The 17,103-nt window shown below is 36.4% G+C and overlaps 3 protein-coding genes across 4 annotated transcripts; 1 reads left to right on the forward strand and 2 right to left on the reverse strand.

The window, feature by feature from the left end:
- Nucleotides 1-261: 261 nt before the first annotated feature.
- Nucleotides 262-2,585, reverse strand: LOC113537127 (natterin-3-like). Its single transcript, XM_026931453.3, has 2 exons — nucleotides 2,492-2,585; nucleotides 262-1,782 (listed from the first exon to the last, which is right to left on the reverse strand). Exons 1-2 carry the CDS (start codon nucleotides 2,583-2,585, stop codon nucleotides 683-685), a joined length of 1,194 nt encoding a protein of 397 aa, XP_026787254.1. The 3' UTR covers nucleotides 262-682.
- A 2,307-nt stretch (nucleotides 2,586-4,892) lies between these two features.
- On the reverse strand, nucleotides 4,893-7,189 carry LOC113537151 (natterin-3). The gene is made up of 3 exons (XM_026931496.3): nucleotides 7,080-7,189; nucleotides 6,517-6,631; nucleotides 4,893-6,204 (listed from the first exon to the last, which is right to left on the reverse strand). The coding sequence occupies exons 2-3, from the start codon at nucleotides 6,629-6,631 to the stop codon at nucleotides 5,114-5,116; spliced, it is 1,206 nt and encodes a 401-aa protein (XP_026787297.1). The 5' UTR covers nucleotides 7,080-7,189; the 3' UTR covers nucleotides 4,893-5,113.
- A 5,401-nt stretch (nucleotides 7,190-12,590) lies between these two features.
- On the forward strand, nucleotides 12,591-17,098 carry LOC113537152 (protein FAM163B). Of its 2 annotated transcripts, XM_026931497.3 has the most exons (4): nucleotides 12,591-13,037; nucleotides 13,150-13,232; nucleotides 14,546-14,661; nucleotides 15,688-17,098. In XM_026931497.3, the coding sequence occupies exons 3-4, from the start codon at nucleotides 14,569-14,571 to the stop codon at nucleotides 16,204-16,206; spliced, it is 612 nt and encodes a 203-aa protein (XP_026787298.3). In that variant the 5' UTR covers nucleotides 12,591-13,037; nucleotides 13,150-13,232; nucleotides 14,546-14,568; the 3' UTR covers nucleotides 16,207-17,098. The 2 variants fall into 2 exon arrangements, with proteins under 2 accessions (XP_026787298.3, XP_053085205.1); XM_053229230.1 differs by having other exon boundaries at nucleotides 12,591-13,232.
- The last annotated feature ends 5 nt before the right edge of the window (nucleotides 17,099-17,103 follow it).

The following is a 17,103-nucleotide window of genomic DNA, read 5'->3' on the forward strand; positions in this document are numbered from 1 at the left end:
TTCTGGGCTGTGATTAGAAAGTTTTATAATTTAATGGCCAAAAAGAGACCCCATGGAGATTCTCTGTAGCCACTATATAAAACATGTTTGCTAAAGTTTCTTTGTTGGATATGTGAAAAAAAATTATATTTATTTTTCTGGTATCCAGCTCAAAATATGTACTTTGTAAAGTCAACGTCCATAGTATAACCCATATTTAGGACAACTCCAGTGTATTATCCACAATTTGGAACAACTTCAAAGTTTGTATACTTTAACTACTATTGCATCTAGCATTATACAAGCTTTTCATGTTCTGGTTAGTCACTTATCAATATGGAGTATGTGTCTAGATAATAGTTGAAAGTGAATACCATTTTCCAAATCAACATTAAAAATTGGGTTTCCTGGCTGCATCTGTGGGGGAAAAATGTCTGTATTTTTTCTGGTATCCAACTCTCTGGTATCCAACTCTCAAATAGATTATTGTTGAAAATGGATAAAGTTTAGTTTGCAAATCAGTATGATCAAATTTGTATCAAACTACTGAAAAATACAATGATCTACAACTGCAACATGTTGTTTATTAACACTGATACATGCTATTAAGGCAGTTAATTCATGATATTACCATGTTACACAGTAGTGGATTTTTTTTATTCTGTGATGCAAATGTGGAAGTGTAAGGGAAGATCCTTTGCCCTCAGTCACTTCCATAAAAGCATGGAGGGGCATCGGGGATAGGATTACAGCGTTCCACCACGGCATTGATTTCTCCAATCTTCACGCCATCATATGTCCCAGTGACAGTGGTCCAGTGAGTGTTTCCATTGGTGTATGTACGACTCAGCCGGGCTGTGAACGGGATATCAGCAGTCATCCTTCGTGCCTCCATTCTCACTAAGCATGAATGGTTTGGTGGGACCAAGATCTGTACAGACATGGAGTGGCTGATGGTCTCAATCATCTTTGTCCCTTCAGAAAAACTCACCGTCTGTTCTTTGGTGAAGTCCACATTGTCTGGGTTGATGATTGGGATTTTCCCATTCATGGTTGAGGTGGATCCATTGCGGGTTTCTCTACCAATGTCCCAGAACTTCTCTACAGTGCTAGTCTTCTGCAAAAGAACTGTCTTTTCAATGCTGGAGCACTCATAATTGGTGGCCCTGGCCATTTGGATGGTCTCTGGTGGATGATGGAACAGCTTGACTTGGTCAATTGCATACACGACATGGGAGATTTGCTGGCTGTAGGTGTCCCTGTTAATGGCCAGGGCATCATATGACTTGTACCAGTACTCCTTGCCTTCCCAAGGCAGGAAGAAGGCCTCATGTTTAGTAACAACTTTACCTAGCCCATATTTGTTTTTGCCGACAAAGATGTCAATTCCAGGACAAGTATTCACTGAATGTTTGGGCACAGAACCATAGGAGCCCTCTTTCCATTCCAGGAACTCAAAATGGTCTTCATTGACCAACACCTCAAACTTAGTGGCAGTGTACTCAGCATCTGCATAAGGGTATTTGCAGTATGGGCCTTTGCTTGGGTTGTAGAACCCAGCCTCACAGTTGAATTTGCACACATAGTCAGTGCGTCCTGCATAACCATTGTAGATGCCTACTGCCCCATTTGGAAGTGAGCCTTCCCAGCTAACCCACTTTAAGTTGACATTTTCCTGAAACATGAATTCTGAGCTCCCCTGATCCACGGACACTAACTCGGGGGGAGTATCAGAATTTACTACTGTAGTCCAGGCATCAAGAGGTGGTACCACATCCCCCAAGTCAGGGTTTAGATGGATCTCTGAATTAAAAGAATTAAAAGAAATACAAGAATTAAAACATTTGAAGTTGTGTGATATGGGTGTATGATATGGTCAGTATTAGTCTTTCTGTATTTGCTAAAGATTCTATTTTTGAGTTATATTCCACCTGCAAATGTTGAGCAAGTTGTAATCACATCTCAAAAAAAACAAACAAACAAACAAACAAACAAAAAAAAAAACGTGGCACTAGACAAAAAAAGCCTTATCATTATCTTCAATAGACGTTTTATCCTGGTCATGGTGGTGGTAGATCTTGAGCCTATACTGGGAACGCTGGGCACAAAGGAGGAATAAAACCAGGACAGGATGCCAGTCCATCTCAGTGCACCACACACACATTCACACATTCATTGTGGGGAGGAAACCCATGTGGACATGGAGAGAACATGAGAAACTCTACACAGACAATAACTAAATCTATAATTTGTACAAGCATTAAATCTTTGTAGATAATGACAAAAAAAAAAAAAAAAAAAAAAAACAGATAAGAAAAAATAGAGCAGAAGGGTAAAAGCAGAGCAGTACATCTAGAGGTCTAAATTGCCTGTCAAAGTGGTGGTGTGGTGTCTGAAACACTTGTTAAAATGAATGAGTAACTGCGGCCTCTGCTGCATGTCGAAAAAAGCTTCAGAAAGGTGTCGGGTGTGAACTGTCCATTAAGATTGTGTGGGTGTGAACAAAACTCACTGTTTTCTGCAGTAAGATCTGGAGTGGGGATTGAGTGCAGTGGTGATGCACATAACTGCAGTACTGCTAACATTAAAGGAAGTGCTGCCCTCATCTGGTGAGAAATAAAAAGTAAGCCATATGCACTTTAATGGAATATCATATTGCATTTTCTTAACACAGTAACTTTGTGCACAAATAAATATTCATCAGAAAGTTGCATTGTTAAAAGTAAACCCTTACATCTGTAGTCATGAAATTATATAGAGTGTAATAATCAATTATACATTGCAAACAATTTATCAGTCAATAAAAATTGCGCAATTAGGTAAACACTGTTGTATGATATATTTTAGGTTTATGTTAGCATGCCCTGAACATTATTATATAGCATGACTTTCTTCAGTATATTTTATAACCAGAAGTTGTTTAATATTCATTAAATTAAATATTTGTTTAAAGAAGACCATCATTGTTTTAGAGCTATAAAAAGAGTGTCTTACCTTCTCAGACTCCTTTTCAAGTGATGATGCATGCTACTGCCAAGGGTTCTTAAGCTCTTATAATTGCCGCAATAAACCAACACTGATAACTTCATCCTACCCTTGTAATTCTCTGTCCATGTATAAGTGAAGTGCAGTTTTAAATTGTAGAATTTTTAAATGCTTGTCTATGTATAGCTTTTTTCTTCACACGCTATGTTCAAAGACATTGTTTAATTTCCATACTTCTAAGAACAAATTAATCAAAGAGCACACAGTAGACACTGACAATGAATATATACATCAACGTTTTTCTCAGTTAAGGTAAACTATTAAAGGGAAGTAAATAAAAGATAATACGTTTGCTGCTTTTCATAAACAATCTCAATGTCTTGTTAAATTGTATGGGTCAAAAAAACAAGACACTTGAATTTGCTGTGCAAAGATAATGATAATCTCAGATCAAAGAAAACTTTTACCTAACAAGATATTGGAATTACAACCTCTTTATCAGTTATTGATTATCAGGCACAAATGGCTGATAGAATGTCTGATCAGTAGCTGTATATAGGTTAAGGACATCAGGGAGTGTGTTATCTTCAGTGATTTTATGACTGTGCTCTGATGAGCTTCACTGATAAGTAAACATTGAATATATTGTTGACTGTTCCTTGGAATGGTCTGTGGAATATATACTGGAATCAGTGATGTGCAGTATTTCTGATACACAGTATCAGTAACAGTATATTTGAAATATATACCAAATTACATGTAATTTACATTTAATGTCTGAAGAAAACAAATGCAAATAATATGTATAAAGCTCCTTTTGTGTGTATTTCTGGATTTTTTTAAACTGAAAGGGCTCTATGGTTAAAAAAAAAAAAAGTCTGTGGAACAAAAAGACAAAATGTAGAACTTTCTGTGTGTAGCAGTTGATGAATGCAGCAGAGCAGTGCTACCGAAAACCTGAACTCAGCAGGGAAATTATAGCAGTGTGTTGACTGGCTTATTTATAAAACTCATGACTGTTGGGGATGTGTAAAATACATTTAAATGATTTTTTCTTGATAGTTAATATTCATCATACAGGGTAGCATGATGCTGGGTAGCAGGCGAAAAGGCTCCCAGCACATGGGAGTAAAATATAAGAGCAGGTTAATTTGTGATTGTGGTTTCTGGGTAACAAAATTATAAAATTGATCTACATGACTGTCTCTGTCTCCAGTATTTACTTGAAAAAATCAGTAAATGACATCTGGCATTATATATATATATATATATATATATATATATATATATATATATATATATATATATATATATATGTATATGTATGTATATGATGAGAAGGCCGGGAGGGGCGTGGAATGGGGTGTGTCATGTATTACAGTAGAGAGGGGCCAAAAGTTATTCGAAGAGCATATGAAACATTCTGGAGGCAGTTATAAAAGGTATATACTGTAGAATATTTATATCACATTTATAAAGGGAGATGAAAATATTCAAACTGATATTTTTACTAATGTTTTCATATACATCCATATTTGGCCGAAGAGTCACTTAGGATAACGAAATATAACACACTAAATGTCTTGATTGTATTAATGAAATGTCTTTGTCTTCATTTTGTCCTAAGGATATGAAACATTCTTTCCCTCAACTGTAGCATTATTTGCTACAATTACTAACATTATTCTTTGCTGGCAAGTGGCACAACTGTCCTCTTTACACAATGTATTTATTAATTAATTTACGTAATTTACTTAATATGTATTTTGTAGCATGTATTAAAATGCATCTTTGGTTTATTGTTGCCAATGACAGACTGTGACCAATTTTTTATTATTTTTTTTTTTGCAAAGTTTGGTTATAATGTCTTTGTTTCTTTTATTTTTTTATTGAGTAAGATAAAATAAAAAGATAAAGAAATTAAAGAGTTTTGTTGTTTTAACTCTTTATTTTTGAAAACATTTACAGCAAGAAGGGTCCTTATTAGGGTGTTATTAGGGTGTTAGCTCACAAATGTATTATTTATTTTTTTAAACACATACAACTCATCCAGTCTTTTTAACCATTACCAATTTGTATTTATATAACAATTACACTGACATGTTGCAAGATAGTAACTGGTCACTGGCTTCTGTGAGTTTTCATTGTACTATGCAGCTGATGGACATGGCTTAGCATCTGGAATAGGCTCACAGCGGTCCACCACTGCTCTGACCTCTCCTATCTGTATACCATCATAGACACCATTGATGGAGGTCCATTGGGTCTCTCCATTGGCGTATGTTCGACTCAGCCTTGCTTTGAAGGGGATGTCTGCAGTCATCTTGCGGCCCTCCATGCGTGCAGTGCAAGAGTGATTGGGTGGCACTGTTAGCTGAACTGACACTTCATGACTGAGAGAGTCTACTAGGGTAGTGCCACGGTTGAACTGCAAGGACTTCTCTGCAGTGAATTCCACTCCACCACTGCCGATCAGAGGGATCTTGGCAGTGATGCCTGCTGTAATACCAAGCATGGTGGTACGGCCAATGTTCCAGGTGCTTTCCACCTCTGAGGTCTTGGTGATGGTCACTGTCTTGGTTATTGTCTGGCAGTCATTGTTGGCAACACTGGAGATCCTCATGGTCTCTGGTGGGTAGTGGAAGAGTTCAACTTCATCAATACCATACTCAACATGAGAGATATGTTGGGTGTAGACATCGCGGTTGATGGCCAGAACTTCATATTTCTTGTACCAGTACTCATCACCCTCCCATGGCAGGAAGAAGGCTTCAAACTGAGGTACAACCTTACCAAGCCCATACTTGTTCTTACCAACAAAAATGCCAACACCTCCACAGGTTCTAATGGCATGCTTTGGCACAGAACCATATGAACCTTCCTTCCACTCCAGAAACTCAAAGTTGTCTACATTGACTAAAACTTCAAACTCAGGGGCATGGTATTCTCTGTCACCATAGGGGTAGTTGCAGTATGGACCTTTGCTGGGAGTGTAAAAACCTGCTTCACAGTTGTATTTGCAGATGTAATCAGAACGCTTTGTGTACCCATTATAGATGCCAACTGCACCTTGGGGAAGAGAGCCCTCCCACTTGGTCCAGTTTAGATTGACATTCTCGCCAAATAGATGCGAATAGCTCAATGGTTCCTCAAGCTCTGAAGGTGTAAGTGGGCCAGGAACTGGATCATTGTTTATAAGAGGTGGGACTTTACCCTCTAGGAGTGGGTTCAAAAGAGGTACTGTATTAAAAAAAAAAAAAAAAAGAGATATGTCAACTCATATTTACGGCATATAAGAGAACTGAAATCTACAATCTTAATGATGCTATATTATAACTGATTAACTCAGTACTTATATAAGTACTGAGATATCATTTACAGCAAATGACACAAAATAAACAAAATAAAAGAGAGAATTGTGATTTCTTGCAATAAAAAAAACCTAAATATAATCTTAAATGTAAAATATAAAATGTATTAGCAATATAAATGTATTATATATGGCATAGCAATATGAACGTATTAATATAAATTAAAGAATAAGCACTCTACCTTTCTTAGTATGTACACTTTTCTCTACTATCTCTTTTAGGTTGATCTGTGGTTCTGTGGCAAGTGCACAGAAAGCCCCCAGCTGAAGAAAGGTGATGACAGCAAACAGCTTCATCTATAATGGATATATGATTAGTAGTTTTCCATACTTAGCAGCATGCAGTATTTTATTCAACATTGCTTTGTATTAACTTACCATACTCTATTATTGATACTGGTGTGCATTATTAGGTATCATGCCTGCGTCATTTGTTTGACTGACTGCTTCGTAATCAGGGTTTACAACATTCTTTTCACTAGCACTTCTTCTGACTAGTATGTTTTATTTATTACATGTATTGCTCTTGTACTTGCTTTTATGACTTATATATTGCATTGTATAGTACATCTGCCAAATTAGCTATTGTATTTTCATATGTATTGCTTTTGGAGATATTTAAGATGGCAATTGTTCTGATGCCTATAATTAAAATTGCAGTCTAGTATGAGGTACCTAATTACTAGAACCAGTATGTACTACTACCAATACATTACATAATTTTCTATGCAAAAAGTGCACATACCTTTGTGGTCTGTCCCCTGTGTGCAGATCAACCCAATAGTTCAGGCTTATATAGCTCTTTTATGGACTCTTAAGTCATAAATCTCAGATGTCCTGTTGCACTCTCATGCTATCATCTGTCTGATCTCAGCATGCTGTAGAGTGAGAAGCCACACAAATGTAAACTGTTAAATCAACACTAAAGGGTTTCTTTTCAAACGCAGGAGATTTTGTGTTGATTAATATTGCAACATATATACATACATACAATCCATACATACATAAATAAATAAATCATGAAAAATGTCTAAGTAGGTATATAGATCAAAAGAGTATAATAGGAAACTATTTTATTCCAACAGCTGAAGTGCAGGAATGGCAGCACTATAAAAACATGCTGTCAATTTACAGTATTTATTTTACTGTTTTATTATTTTACAGGATTGTACTGTAAACCGTTAGGCAATTAGAGCAGTGCAGTGGTTTACAGTTAAATGCCAGATGCAATGCATAAATGCAATGCATAGTGGGATATCTAACATTTTTAGTGTTTACCTTGAGGTTAACTTTATATGCTAGTAAAAACTTGAAGCAGTGCATGCTAATAGCATGAGTTATGGTGGCTCAGTGGTTAAGGTGGCTCAGGGGTTGAGTTACAGACCAGAAATTCATGTGTTTAAATCCCAGCATTGCCAAGCTACCATGGTTGGGTTCTTTGAACAAGTTGCTCAGCTGTATCAGGCAAATGTATTTGATTTTATATTTACAAGTATTTTGCTTGCAAAATTTACAGCATATTACTGGAAACATACAGTAATGTACTGTAAAAATAACAAAAACTTATGTGTAAAGATATTATAGTATTTTACTATGAATATGTTTCACAGTTATTTACTGCAGATTTGAAGTAATTTACTGGCAACTTTGCTGCCAGTAAATTACTGTAAATTTTACAGTAAATGTTTTAACATATTGCTATTAAAATAATTTTTCAGTTTAAAAACACCATTGTTTAGAATCTAGTCAACTTTGTGTGTCTTGTCCATGCACTTACAGTAGGTTAAAAAAGAGTTGATAGGAATCTGTTTATAAGACTTAGTTGATAAGGATAAATATTAGGTTGTTATGGCATTACAAAACAACTGTCTGTGTAGGCTATATTTATTATGGGGCAGCTTGTGTAGAGCGCAGTTTATAAGATCAAGGTCATCTGTAACATTTTGCTAGGGAATATATTGTATCCATCTTGAAAATGTATAGACTCATCAAGTTTTTGAGGTGCTTTGGAGCTTTTTCAGGGTGTGAGATTTTGCCTGGGACTTGACACTAATTTCAGTATCATTTATCAGATTTAAGTTTTGGTGTTTTGATAGTCATTCCCCCAATAATTTGTTCTGTCACAGGTTTGGATGTAATGCAGGTCAGAATTTACTGAAGAAACCAATGCAGACAAATAAATTAGGGAAGAGCAAGAATAAGAAATGATATTCAGGCAGAAAGTCAGGTGATCAGTAAATCGGAAAAACTAGGCAAAAATAGTCAATCATTCATTAATTTGTACAACATTTGCATACAACTTTCCCAATAATTGGACCCTACACCCCTGACATAGTGCTGTCTGTGAATTACAAGATTGCCAGGGTGAATCATAGAAGCAAAGGAAAATCAGATTATAGAGTATTATAGTATTATAATATTCAATGTTCATGTATTTGTTTATTTTGAACAAAAATCCAACACACTGTAGCTTTAACAATCATCAGAGTATGAACAGAGATTCACTCCTTGAGATGTGATTATTCTTTTAGTACTTGGCAGGCTGAAGATTATAGGAATTGTAGTTTGGGACTTCAGAGGAGACCAGTGCTGGCAGAGACATGATGCACTAACAGTAACCTCATCGCTACAACCATCCTAAATGCTGTGTTCTTTCAAAAGCCAGCAACATGTCTGTCTCTAAGTGTCCAAGAACAGCAGGGGGCATCGAGAGATACAAAATACTCTAAAGATTTTCTTCAAAAATTGTGCTTCTGTCCTTAAGTCATATAAGAGCCATTTTAGCAAAAACAGTCTGACTGATACAGCCAAACCAAATACAGCCAGTCTGATGTGGAATTGTTCAACATTTAGTCTCTGATGTTCAAGTCCTTAAAGTGGTAGGTACTGTGTTGTCAAAGACAATTAACTGAATTATTATTATAAGTGCTAGTTTGTCAAAGCAGAGTTCAGTTTCCTCACTGTCATCCAAATATACTGAGGTGGTGCTGTCTAAAATGATCATGTGTTTCAACCACAAATGCACTAGAAACGATAATATATATAGTCTTTGTGGGGCCAGCAAAATAGAAATAGAAATGGAAATACAAATCTTTGTAATTGTACAAAAGTTCTGGCACACTGTACTGAAAATATTTTGGGCACGCCAATTCAGTGTATTTGTCTAGATTTGACTTTATAAAGAAAATGGAAATATTTTTCAAGAAATCCAGCATAAACTGCCAAGATTTATATTTGAGTGGACAAAAATCCAGGGGTGGGGGCCACAGCTGTTGTCATCTCTACCCTGCAATAGATGCATGAGTGTTTTTTCCACTTTGGACTTGCCACACTTCTTGATTTTAATAAATAAAATATGCTATTCCACTCCTGCAGCCCCCTCTTCTTGCCGGGATAAAATGCTCTAGTACATTTTCCTTCATGTGGAATAATGGCAATACTGAGTATCAGTCTGCTGCCTTTGTCCTCCACTTTTGAAATAGCTTCATATCATTGATGTCATTGGTATGTAGGCCAGTGCACCAACTCTGAATCATTTAATTCAGGCCAGCACTTTTAAATGAAATGTACCAACGGATGTCTATTACATCACATCAGAAATCATATGATAGTACACATTGCTTATTACCTAAAGCCTTTTTTTTTTTTGATCATGGGATGTTCTTATATACTTATGAGTTATAATCTTGCAATGCAGAATAACGATAGTGGACCAACCTATTAACAAGAAGATCTAGCATTAATTAACTTGACACAGGGAGGCTCAAAGTGGATTCTAATCACATTCTGCTGTCCATGAATGGTACCGTTCTATTAATCGCTGACTCCATTCTTTTGCATACATTCTCTATTTCACAGAAGCGAAATAGTATGCCATCATATGCTAATATTGTGTTAATGTTCCTTTTAAAATTATGAATGTTGACCCATTAAAAATAAACACATACAAATAAATTATCAGGCTATCAGGTCTAAGGACTGAGATTGACTTAAATGGGATTTGGGGTTAATTCCAACTGCCCACTTTCCTCTAAACCACTGCTTCTCATACAAAAGTGAGAGAACGTGGCCTTGTACTTCATCAAATATACATGGCCTTTTGTATTCAACATTTTTGCATGGCAAGGCTGTGAGAATACCTGTCTCCTCCCATTCATGTAAGAGTACAATGCACATAATTCAGTTTGCTGATGCCTTATGCCGAAACTTTAGAGTTGTTGTTAAGATCAGCAGAGGGAAGATCAAGGACTTGATAAATCAAATCATTCAAAACCAAGATTTTTGTGTCTCAAAATATAACAAAAATATTACATATTAATCTGTAGTTCCTTTTACATGTAAACAGTTACTAAAATTATTTATTATATTTCACATATAATAGAAGGTGGTATTTGTCATACTATCATTAGACATACAGATGGGTGACAAATTAATGGAAAATAAACAACCTAATGTGTGTTATTAAGGTTTGAGTCACCATGAACCTCCAGAATACTTTGAATGTGCCTTGTTACAGATTAAACACCATTCATTCAGAAGAGATTCCCTCAAGTGGTGTTTTGATGATGGTACTGGAGAGCGTTGTCTAACACGTCACTCCAAAATTTCCCATAAATTTTCAATTGGTTTTGTGACTGTGAAGAACATAGCATATGATTTACATCATTTTCATACTCATCAAACCATTAAGTGGGCCATAGTGCCCTGTAGAAAACAACGTCCACATCCACAGGGCATGAGGACTCAGTAATGATTTGATGAGTATTAAACTAATGTAAATCATATGCCAACACGCTATCTTAACCTATCTTAACCTCTCACACACACTATCACATGCACACTATCTTAAAGTCTCACTCACGCTATCATAACCTCGTACACATGCTATCATAATAACACTGAGTCAACCATTGTGCAGGCCACGTAGAGCAAACTGACTTTATTTCAAAGTCTTTGAAACTGCTTTATATGCTTGCAATGCTGTTAGAAACAAACACTGACAAAAGCTGTCACACAGGCAGATTGGGCCTTTATCTTTTCAAATCATTCTTATTTCATCCCAACAGACCCCTTCTCTTGTATGTAATTTTTTTTTTCAGGGCAGCCATGCATGAGGCTTACTTCCAGCTCATTTATCTAAGTTTAATTAGACAAACATGCAAAGAATACCCAACACTGAGCTAAAGCAAACCCCTTCTTCAAGGGTTTAAACAAAAATGGCTTGTCTTTTTTTAATTATCAGAAAAATGACCAATGAAAGAATGACCAATGAAAGACTGGAGATTGTTTTGGCACAAAATTCTCCAATCATTAACGATTGTCATAATTATGGTAATGTCCTAATTACTGTAAAGGTACTAGTAAACTGGTAAGATCTTGTAGTTTCAAAACTATGCATACATATTTCAAATCTTCCTATATTGTTGTAAAGCAATTATTTAGATCATGTAAGCCAAACATAGACTGATTTTTACAATCCACAAGTAAAAAGTTAAACAATAAGTATATAAGCAAAGAAAACTGAATTTGAAAACTGAATGAGGATATAAATGTACGATAACAGCATTTGGAGGTCTTTCACCTCAGCTCCACCAGCTGCTGCTGAGCTTAAGAGACTCCTCTAGGGATTCTGAAAACAGTTCTTGAAAGAGGATGCATGTGAAATGGGAAAGAGTGGGGAAAATGACCACTCCATACCCTGCATCTTCTTGCATGAATATTTCACAGCCTTGTCTGTACAATGCACTGGAATCTCAGCTTTCTTTAATATTTGCAAGTTTAATAATTCATGTAATAAAAATCTGGATGTCCAGAACCGGGCGGGTCTGTGTGTGTGTGTGTGTGTGTGTGTGTGTGTGTGTATACATGTTTTGTACCTTTAGTAGACATGCAGAAGATGGCATGCCTGTCTGTAGTCTTCAGTGACATAAATGTCCAAGATTTTGGATATGAAGATGAATTGAAGTGTGGTGTAAATTAGACTAATATTTATGCCAGGTTTATCATGCCAAAAATGCCAGCAATTAAAGAAAAGGTTTGGTGCAATCCTGCCATTGTATTTCTTTAAACTATCATAAATGCAGACACTAGTTTGCAACTGTGTTGCCTTTTCATTTATAGTTGGCTACTTCTAAATGATATTAAGGCTCATACCTAAACTTATAATGAGATATGGCAAGTGTGACTTACAAGCCTCAATGCTCTGCTTCAGAATAACACTCAAATCAGTTTATTCCAACCCAGAGTGATTGGGGCACATGTGTGTCTAAGCAGTGCTCCAGATGTGGCACACTGTTTAATGCGGTTTAGGACCATTCTCGCCTGTGTGCGCCAGAGGTGCGCGTGCCGCCGCGCGCACTGATGGAGTCACCAAAGCCTCGCGCGCTGTGGACTGTGAGAGAAATGCTAAGCTAATTGTTTGGAAGCCGCACTTACCACAGGGCACCGAGCCGCCTGTCTTCATGCTGCTCTTTTATCGTTTTCAAAAAGGAAAAAAACACATTTTTGAAGAAACAATTTCCACCAAGGAAGCGGTAAAGAAGACTAGTTACCTTTCAGTTTGTCTCATATTGTAAAATACTTGAAGAGAATAAGTAGGAGCTCAATTCTGAGGAAGAACAGCTAACATTTCAGGTTTTACATTTGGGTACTTCTTTTTTATGTTTTGTCGGATATCGATTTTTTATATTTTGTCGCCACAGATGTAAGTGTTTTCTCTGGAATAGCCTCCATATACTGGGTAAGAGTAGACTGAATACAGTGCCTTGGTGAGTCAGAAATAGAAATAGGTTAGCTTCGTTGAACTCTTTTGGCAGGAGACTCAGACACAGACATCAGAAGGGCGGACAGTCACAGTGGCACTGGACATCACCTATCAGCATTCAAGAGCTTCTGAACGGTAATAACTCTCACATATTGTCGTTGTGGGTACTGAAATATTACTAACTTCAAACACAAATTATTTTTAAACGCATACATTAGCCACTTTTCTCTCTTAGGTGCCAAACTACATTCCTTTGTCTTGGCGGTGGTACCATCAAGGGGCCATATTTTGTACCTTTAGTGTGTATATTTTTCTTGAAAAGCTTTACAGATAATTTGTGTTACGTAATTGGACCTTAACTGGACCTAGGACCACTACTGTAAAAGTGAATTAACGGTACACCACATACACGTTTCTACGTAAAATACGTACATACATACATACATACATACATACTAAAGCTACAAAAGATGCACCCTTGATTTTACAACCCCAGCAATGAGGAAAAGTACAGTTTGGTACATTTAATTCATTAGAGATTTCTTTTGGTTTCTAATGTGTTTTTGGTGGTCTGTAATTCTGGTATTTTCCCCTAATGGTTCCTCGTAATTATTGAACTTTACTGTTATTGTAATCAACTACATGTGAAAGAAGGTCCTACTGGGTCTTGGTAATATTTGATAGTAACCAGAAAATCCTGAAACCTACAGGAATCTGATCAAAACCAATAAGCCAGTTAAGGTCCTTTATGTGATGGAAACCATGAGAGAGTTTTCTAATGGACTGTGATGTTTTCAGCATGGATAGCGTATGAAATGCTTGTGCTTCATTTCAGTTTTGAGACAAATGTACTGCATTATACTCCTTATCATGCCTGAGATATGTGGTCTCATCTAAGCTAAATTATGGTTATATTCTGGCAAGTGGGGTTCATTGCTATCCCTCTACAGCATCTATTGTCCGTTTCTCAATTGCAAACTAAATTATTCAGGGAAAATATGGTCTTAATCACCTGGCTCTTAATTTGTTCAGTAGCTAGAATCAACTGGATCATATGCTTCCTGGCAATTCCTGGCTTTGCATACAATGTAATAGTGAAGCAAATTTTACATTCAGATGTCAGTCTGAATGAAAAGTTTGTCAGTCAAAAAAGCTATGGAAACTTGTGATTTCTTTCACAATCTAAATCTTTGCATACGCTTGGCATAGGTAGATGTGTGTTTTATCCCCATAGCCACATTCCAAAAGCTTGTCAGAGCTCTCAGACAAAATAGTATTTTTAAGTAGTAGTCACTCCTGATTTGACAGTAAGAAATAGGTCGTCATATACATATTCAGGGAAACAAATGCACATAGGTTCTCACCCAGAGAAACACAAATGCACACTCCAAAAAAAACTCCAAGATATTTCTGTGCGAATTCTTACTTCTTTTCTCCTAAATATGCAGGGTGTTGATGGAGAGGATTTCGAATGACAGCCGGAACAGTGGTCATCACAGGTGGAATCATAGCTGCAGTCATATTATTGACTATTGTTACAGTGCTGTGTTGCTGTAGGTTGCAGGTAAATAAACATTTTCCCACTAGAGCCACGGTTAGTACTCTTCAGTACTATCCATACTAACCTCCAGCATATACATGGGTTACCTCTAAAATTCTTTCAGTAGGGATCAGTTGAGTGTCCAGCTGCCTGTTTTGTGTGAGTTTTGAATTTGTGCATAAGACAACCATGAAAAAAGCCAAATAAAAGAAACAAATTAATGTAAGGAATGCTTGCAACCTGAAGCTGGGACTGTAAATAAACCTAACAGGTTATTAGCTGTAACTAAGCTCATTATAAAATTGAAATAAAATTATATAAACTGTTCGTGTACGTGGTCTATGGTGAACAGGAGTGGTGCTACTGAATTCTTGTATAGCGTAATAGCCCTGATAAACAATACACTGTTATATTTTCTTAATGTAAGCCCCCTTTAATGTTTTGCGAGTGAAAACATTCACGGCTTTATGTGTTTGGCAAGCACAGAGAAGAGAGAAGCTAAGATGCTAAGATCCTAAGATGCTTCAGAGAAAGATGTTTTGGTGCCCTGCTTTGAAATCAGAAACCATTCAGTCTATTAAGGTTCAAGTAGGACTATAAAATAGGTGAAAAGGAAACATTTAATATGAGATACAATTAATATTATAGACAATTGTTCATCTTAAAGCTGCAGACATTTTCCTACAGACATTTAAATTGTGATAGCAATTGCGATAGAATCTGTCGGCGATTCCGCATAGTATCATCAGTCGTCCCAAACCTACTATCCACTACTGTATATATAGGTATTATAGGTATTAGGTAAGGTAACCTATGATTTGGATGTATGTTTTATGGTTATATAGCATTGTTGTGACAAAAAATTATTCACAGTTTCTTTCTGCTGGCTTTTTGAAAATTCACTTAAATTTTTGACACAATCAGAAATATTATAGACAATTGCAAATATTTATTACTCAGAATAAGTCAGCTGTTTTTTTTTTAATCTCTCTTCCCTTTTTGAAACCCTCTTACACCATCCAACTTATGGACCTCACTTGACTCTGCTAGTATTACTGCTGTAAGAGTGATGGGTCAGAGGAGGAGGATGAGGAGGAGGAGACTGACTTCACCAAATCCTTACCCAGTCCAGCACATCAGTCAAACCCTCCAAACCCTCCGCATTCTCTACGAGCACCGAGCCCTCCCAGTCCTCCAAGTTTTCTGACTTCACCAAGCCCAATGAGTATTCTATCTCTTCCAGAACACTCATCCTCTAAGCAGCTTCTCACAACTGCAGAGTTTCAAAAGCCCAATGGGCCGGCCATCTGCAGACGCCATAGCCCTGCTCTATCCCCTGCTTCCATACACTCCTACATGTTCTGCCCCTCATGCTCTGGCCTACTGCCCTTCTACCTGCCCCGAGAGCAGGGAGTAAGGAATGGAGGAGGAAGGATCAGCTACAGGAGCTTAGAGAAGCAAGAGATAGACCTACCTATGGACATATCCAGCTTTAACAAGCTTAATCTCATACGTTCTATCACCATGAGGGAGGTGGTGACACAACAGAGCATCAGTACCGATGTGTAATTTCTTATGAAGACCTGTGTTGAGACTTAAATTCCTAGAGCAGTGTCACAGTGCTTTTGATCTGGAAAGGATATAAAGATTTACATGGGCTATCTCAACTTAAAGGGTGTATGATAATAGGATAACCATAGAAATCATGACACATTTAAAAGACTTTTGTTTATGAACAACAACAAAGATTAAACTTTAGATTAAACTAAAGGAGTATGAGATATGCTATGGATATGTGTACATGCATTTATGTATGAACATGTTTTATTTATGGAATTGTCATATGTTCTTATCACAAGACTAATTAGACTCTAAAGTAAGTAGTTGTAAGTAGTTGTAAGTTTATCAATAATCATTTTATCAATTGTTTTTAACTGCTATTAGTGACCAAGGGCTTTTATAAATATGTAAAAAAAAAAAATATATATATATATATATTTATTATAAACAAATTGTACCATATAAAATTGTGCTATAAAGAGCTTTATTGCTTTTTTTCTCACAGCAGATGCAACTGTGCCAACACAGCTTTGTTTTTGCTCTGGATAGTAAGAAGCCTAGCATACCAGAGGGACAGCCAAAAAGATAAGTCTATTAAGTCATCACTGTCACCTGAGTTTAAAGCAAAGCAGAACCTAATTACAAATCAGATGGTCAATTATTATGTAAGGCTTGTAAGCACATGAATGAGTGGAGTCAGATAGAGTCAGAAAAGGATAGAGACACAGGCTGCTTGTCAAAGCACAGGTAATATTTATTTATTTTCATTTTTCTTATTATAGATTTACATGCACTAATGTAGTGGTCAAAAAATAGATAATTTGTAACCTTGTAATTTTAAAAAATATATAAGTTCACTAATATTTCTACATTTTTCATAATGTTTTCCATTTATCACTTTATTTA

Source organism: Pangasianodon hypophthalmus, chromosome 24 (genome assembly GCF_027358585.1).
Source record: "Pangasianodon hypophthalmus isolate fPanHyp1 chromosome 24, fPanHyp1.pri, whole genome shotgun sequence".
Taxonomy (NCBI): Eukaryota; Metazoa; Chordata; class Actinopteri; order Siluriformes; family Pangasiidae; genus Pangasianodon; species Pangasianodon hypophthalmus.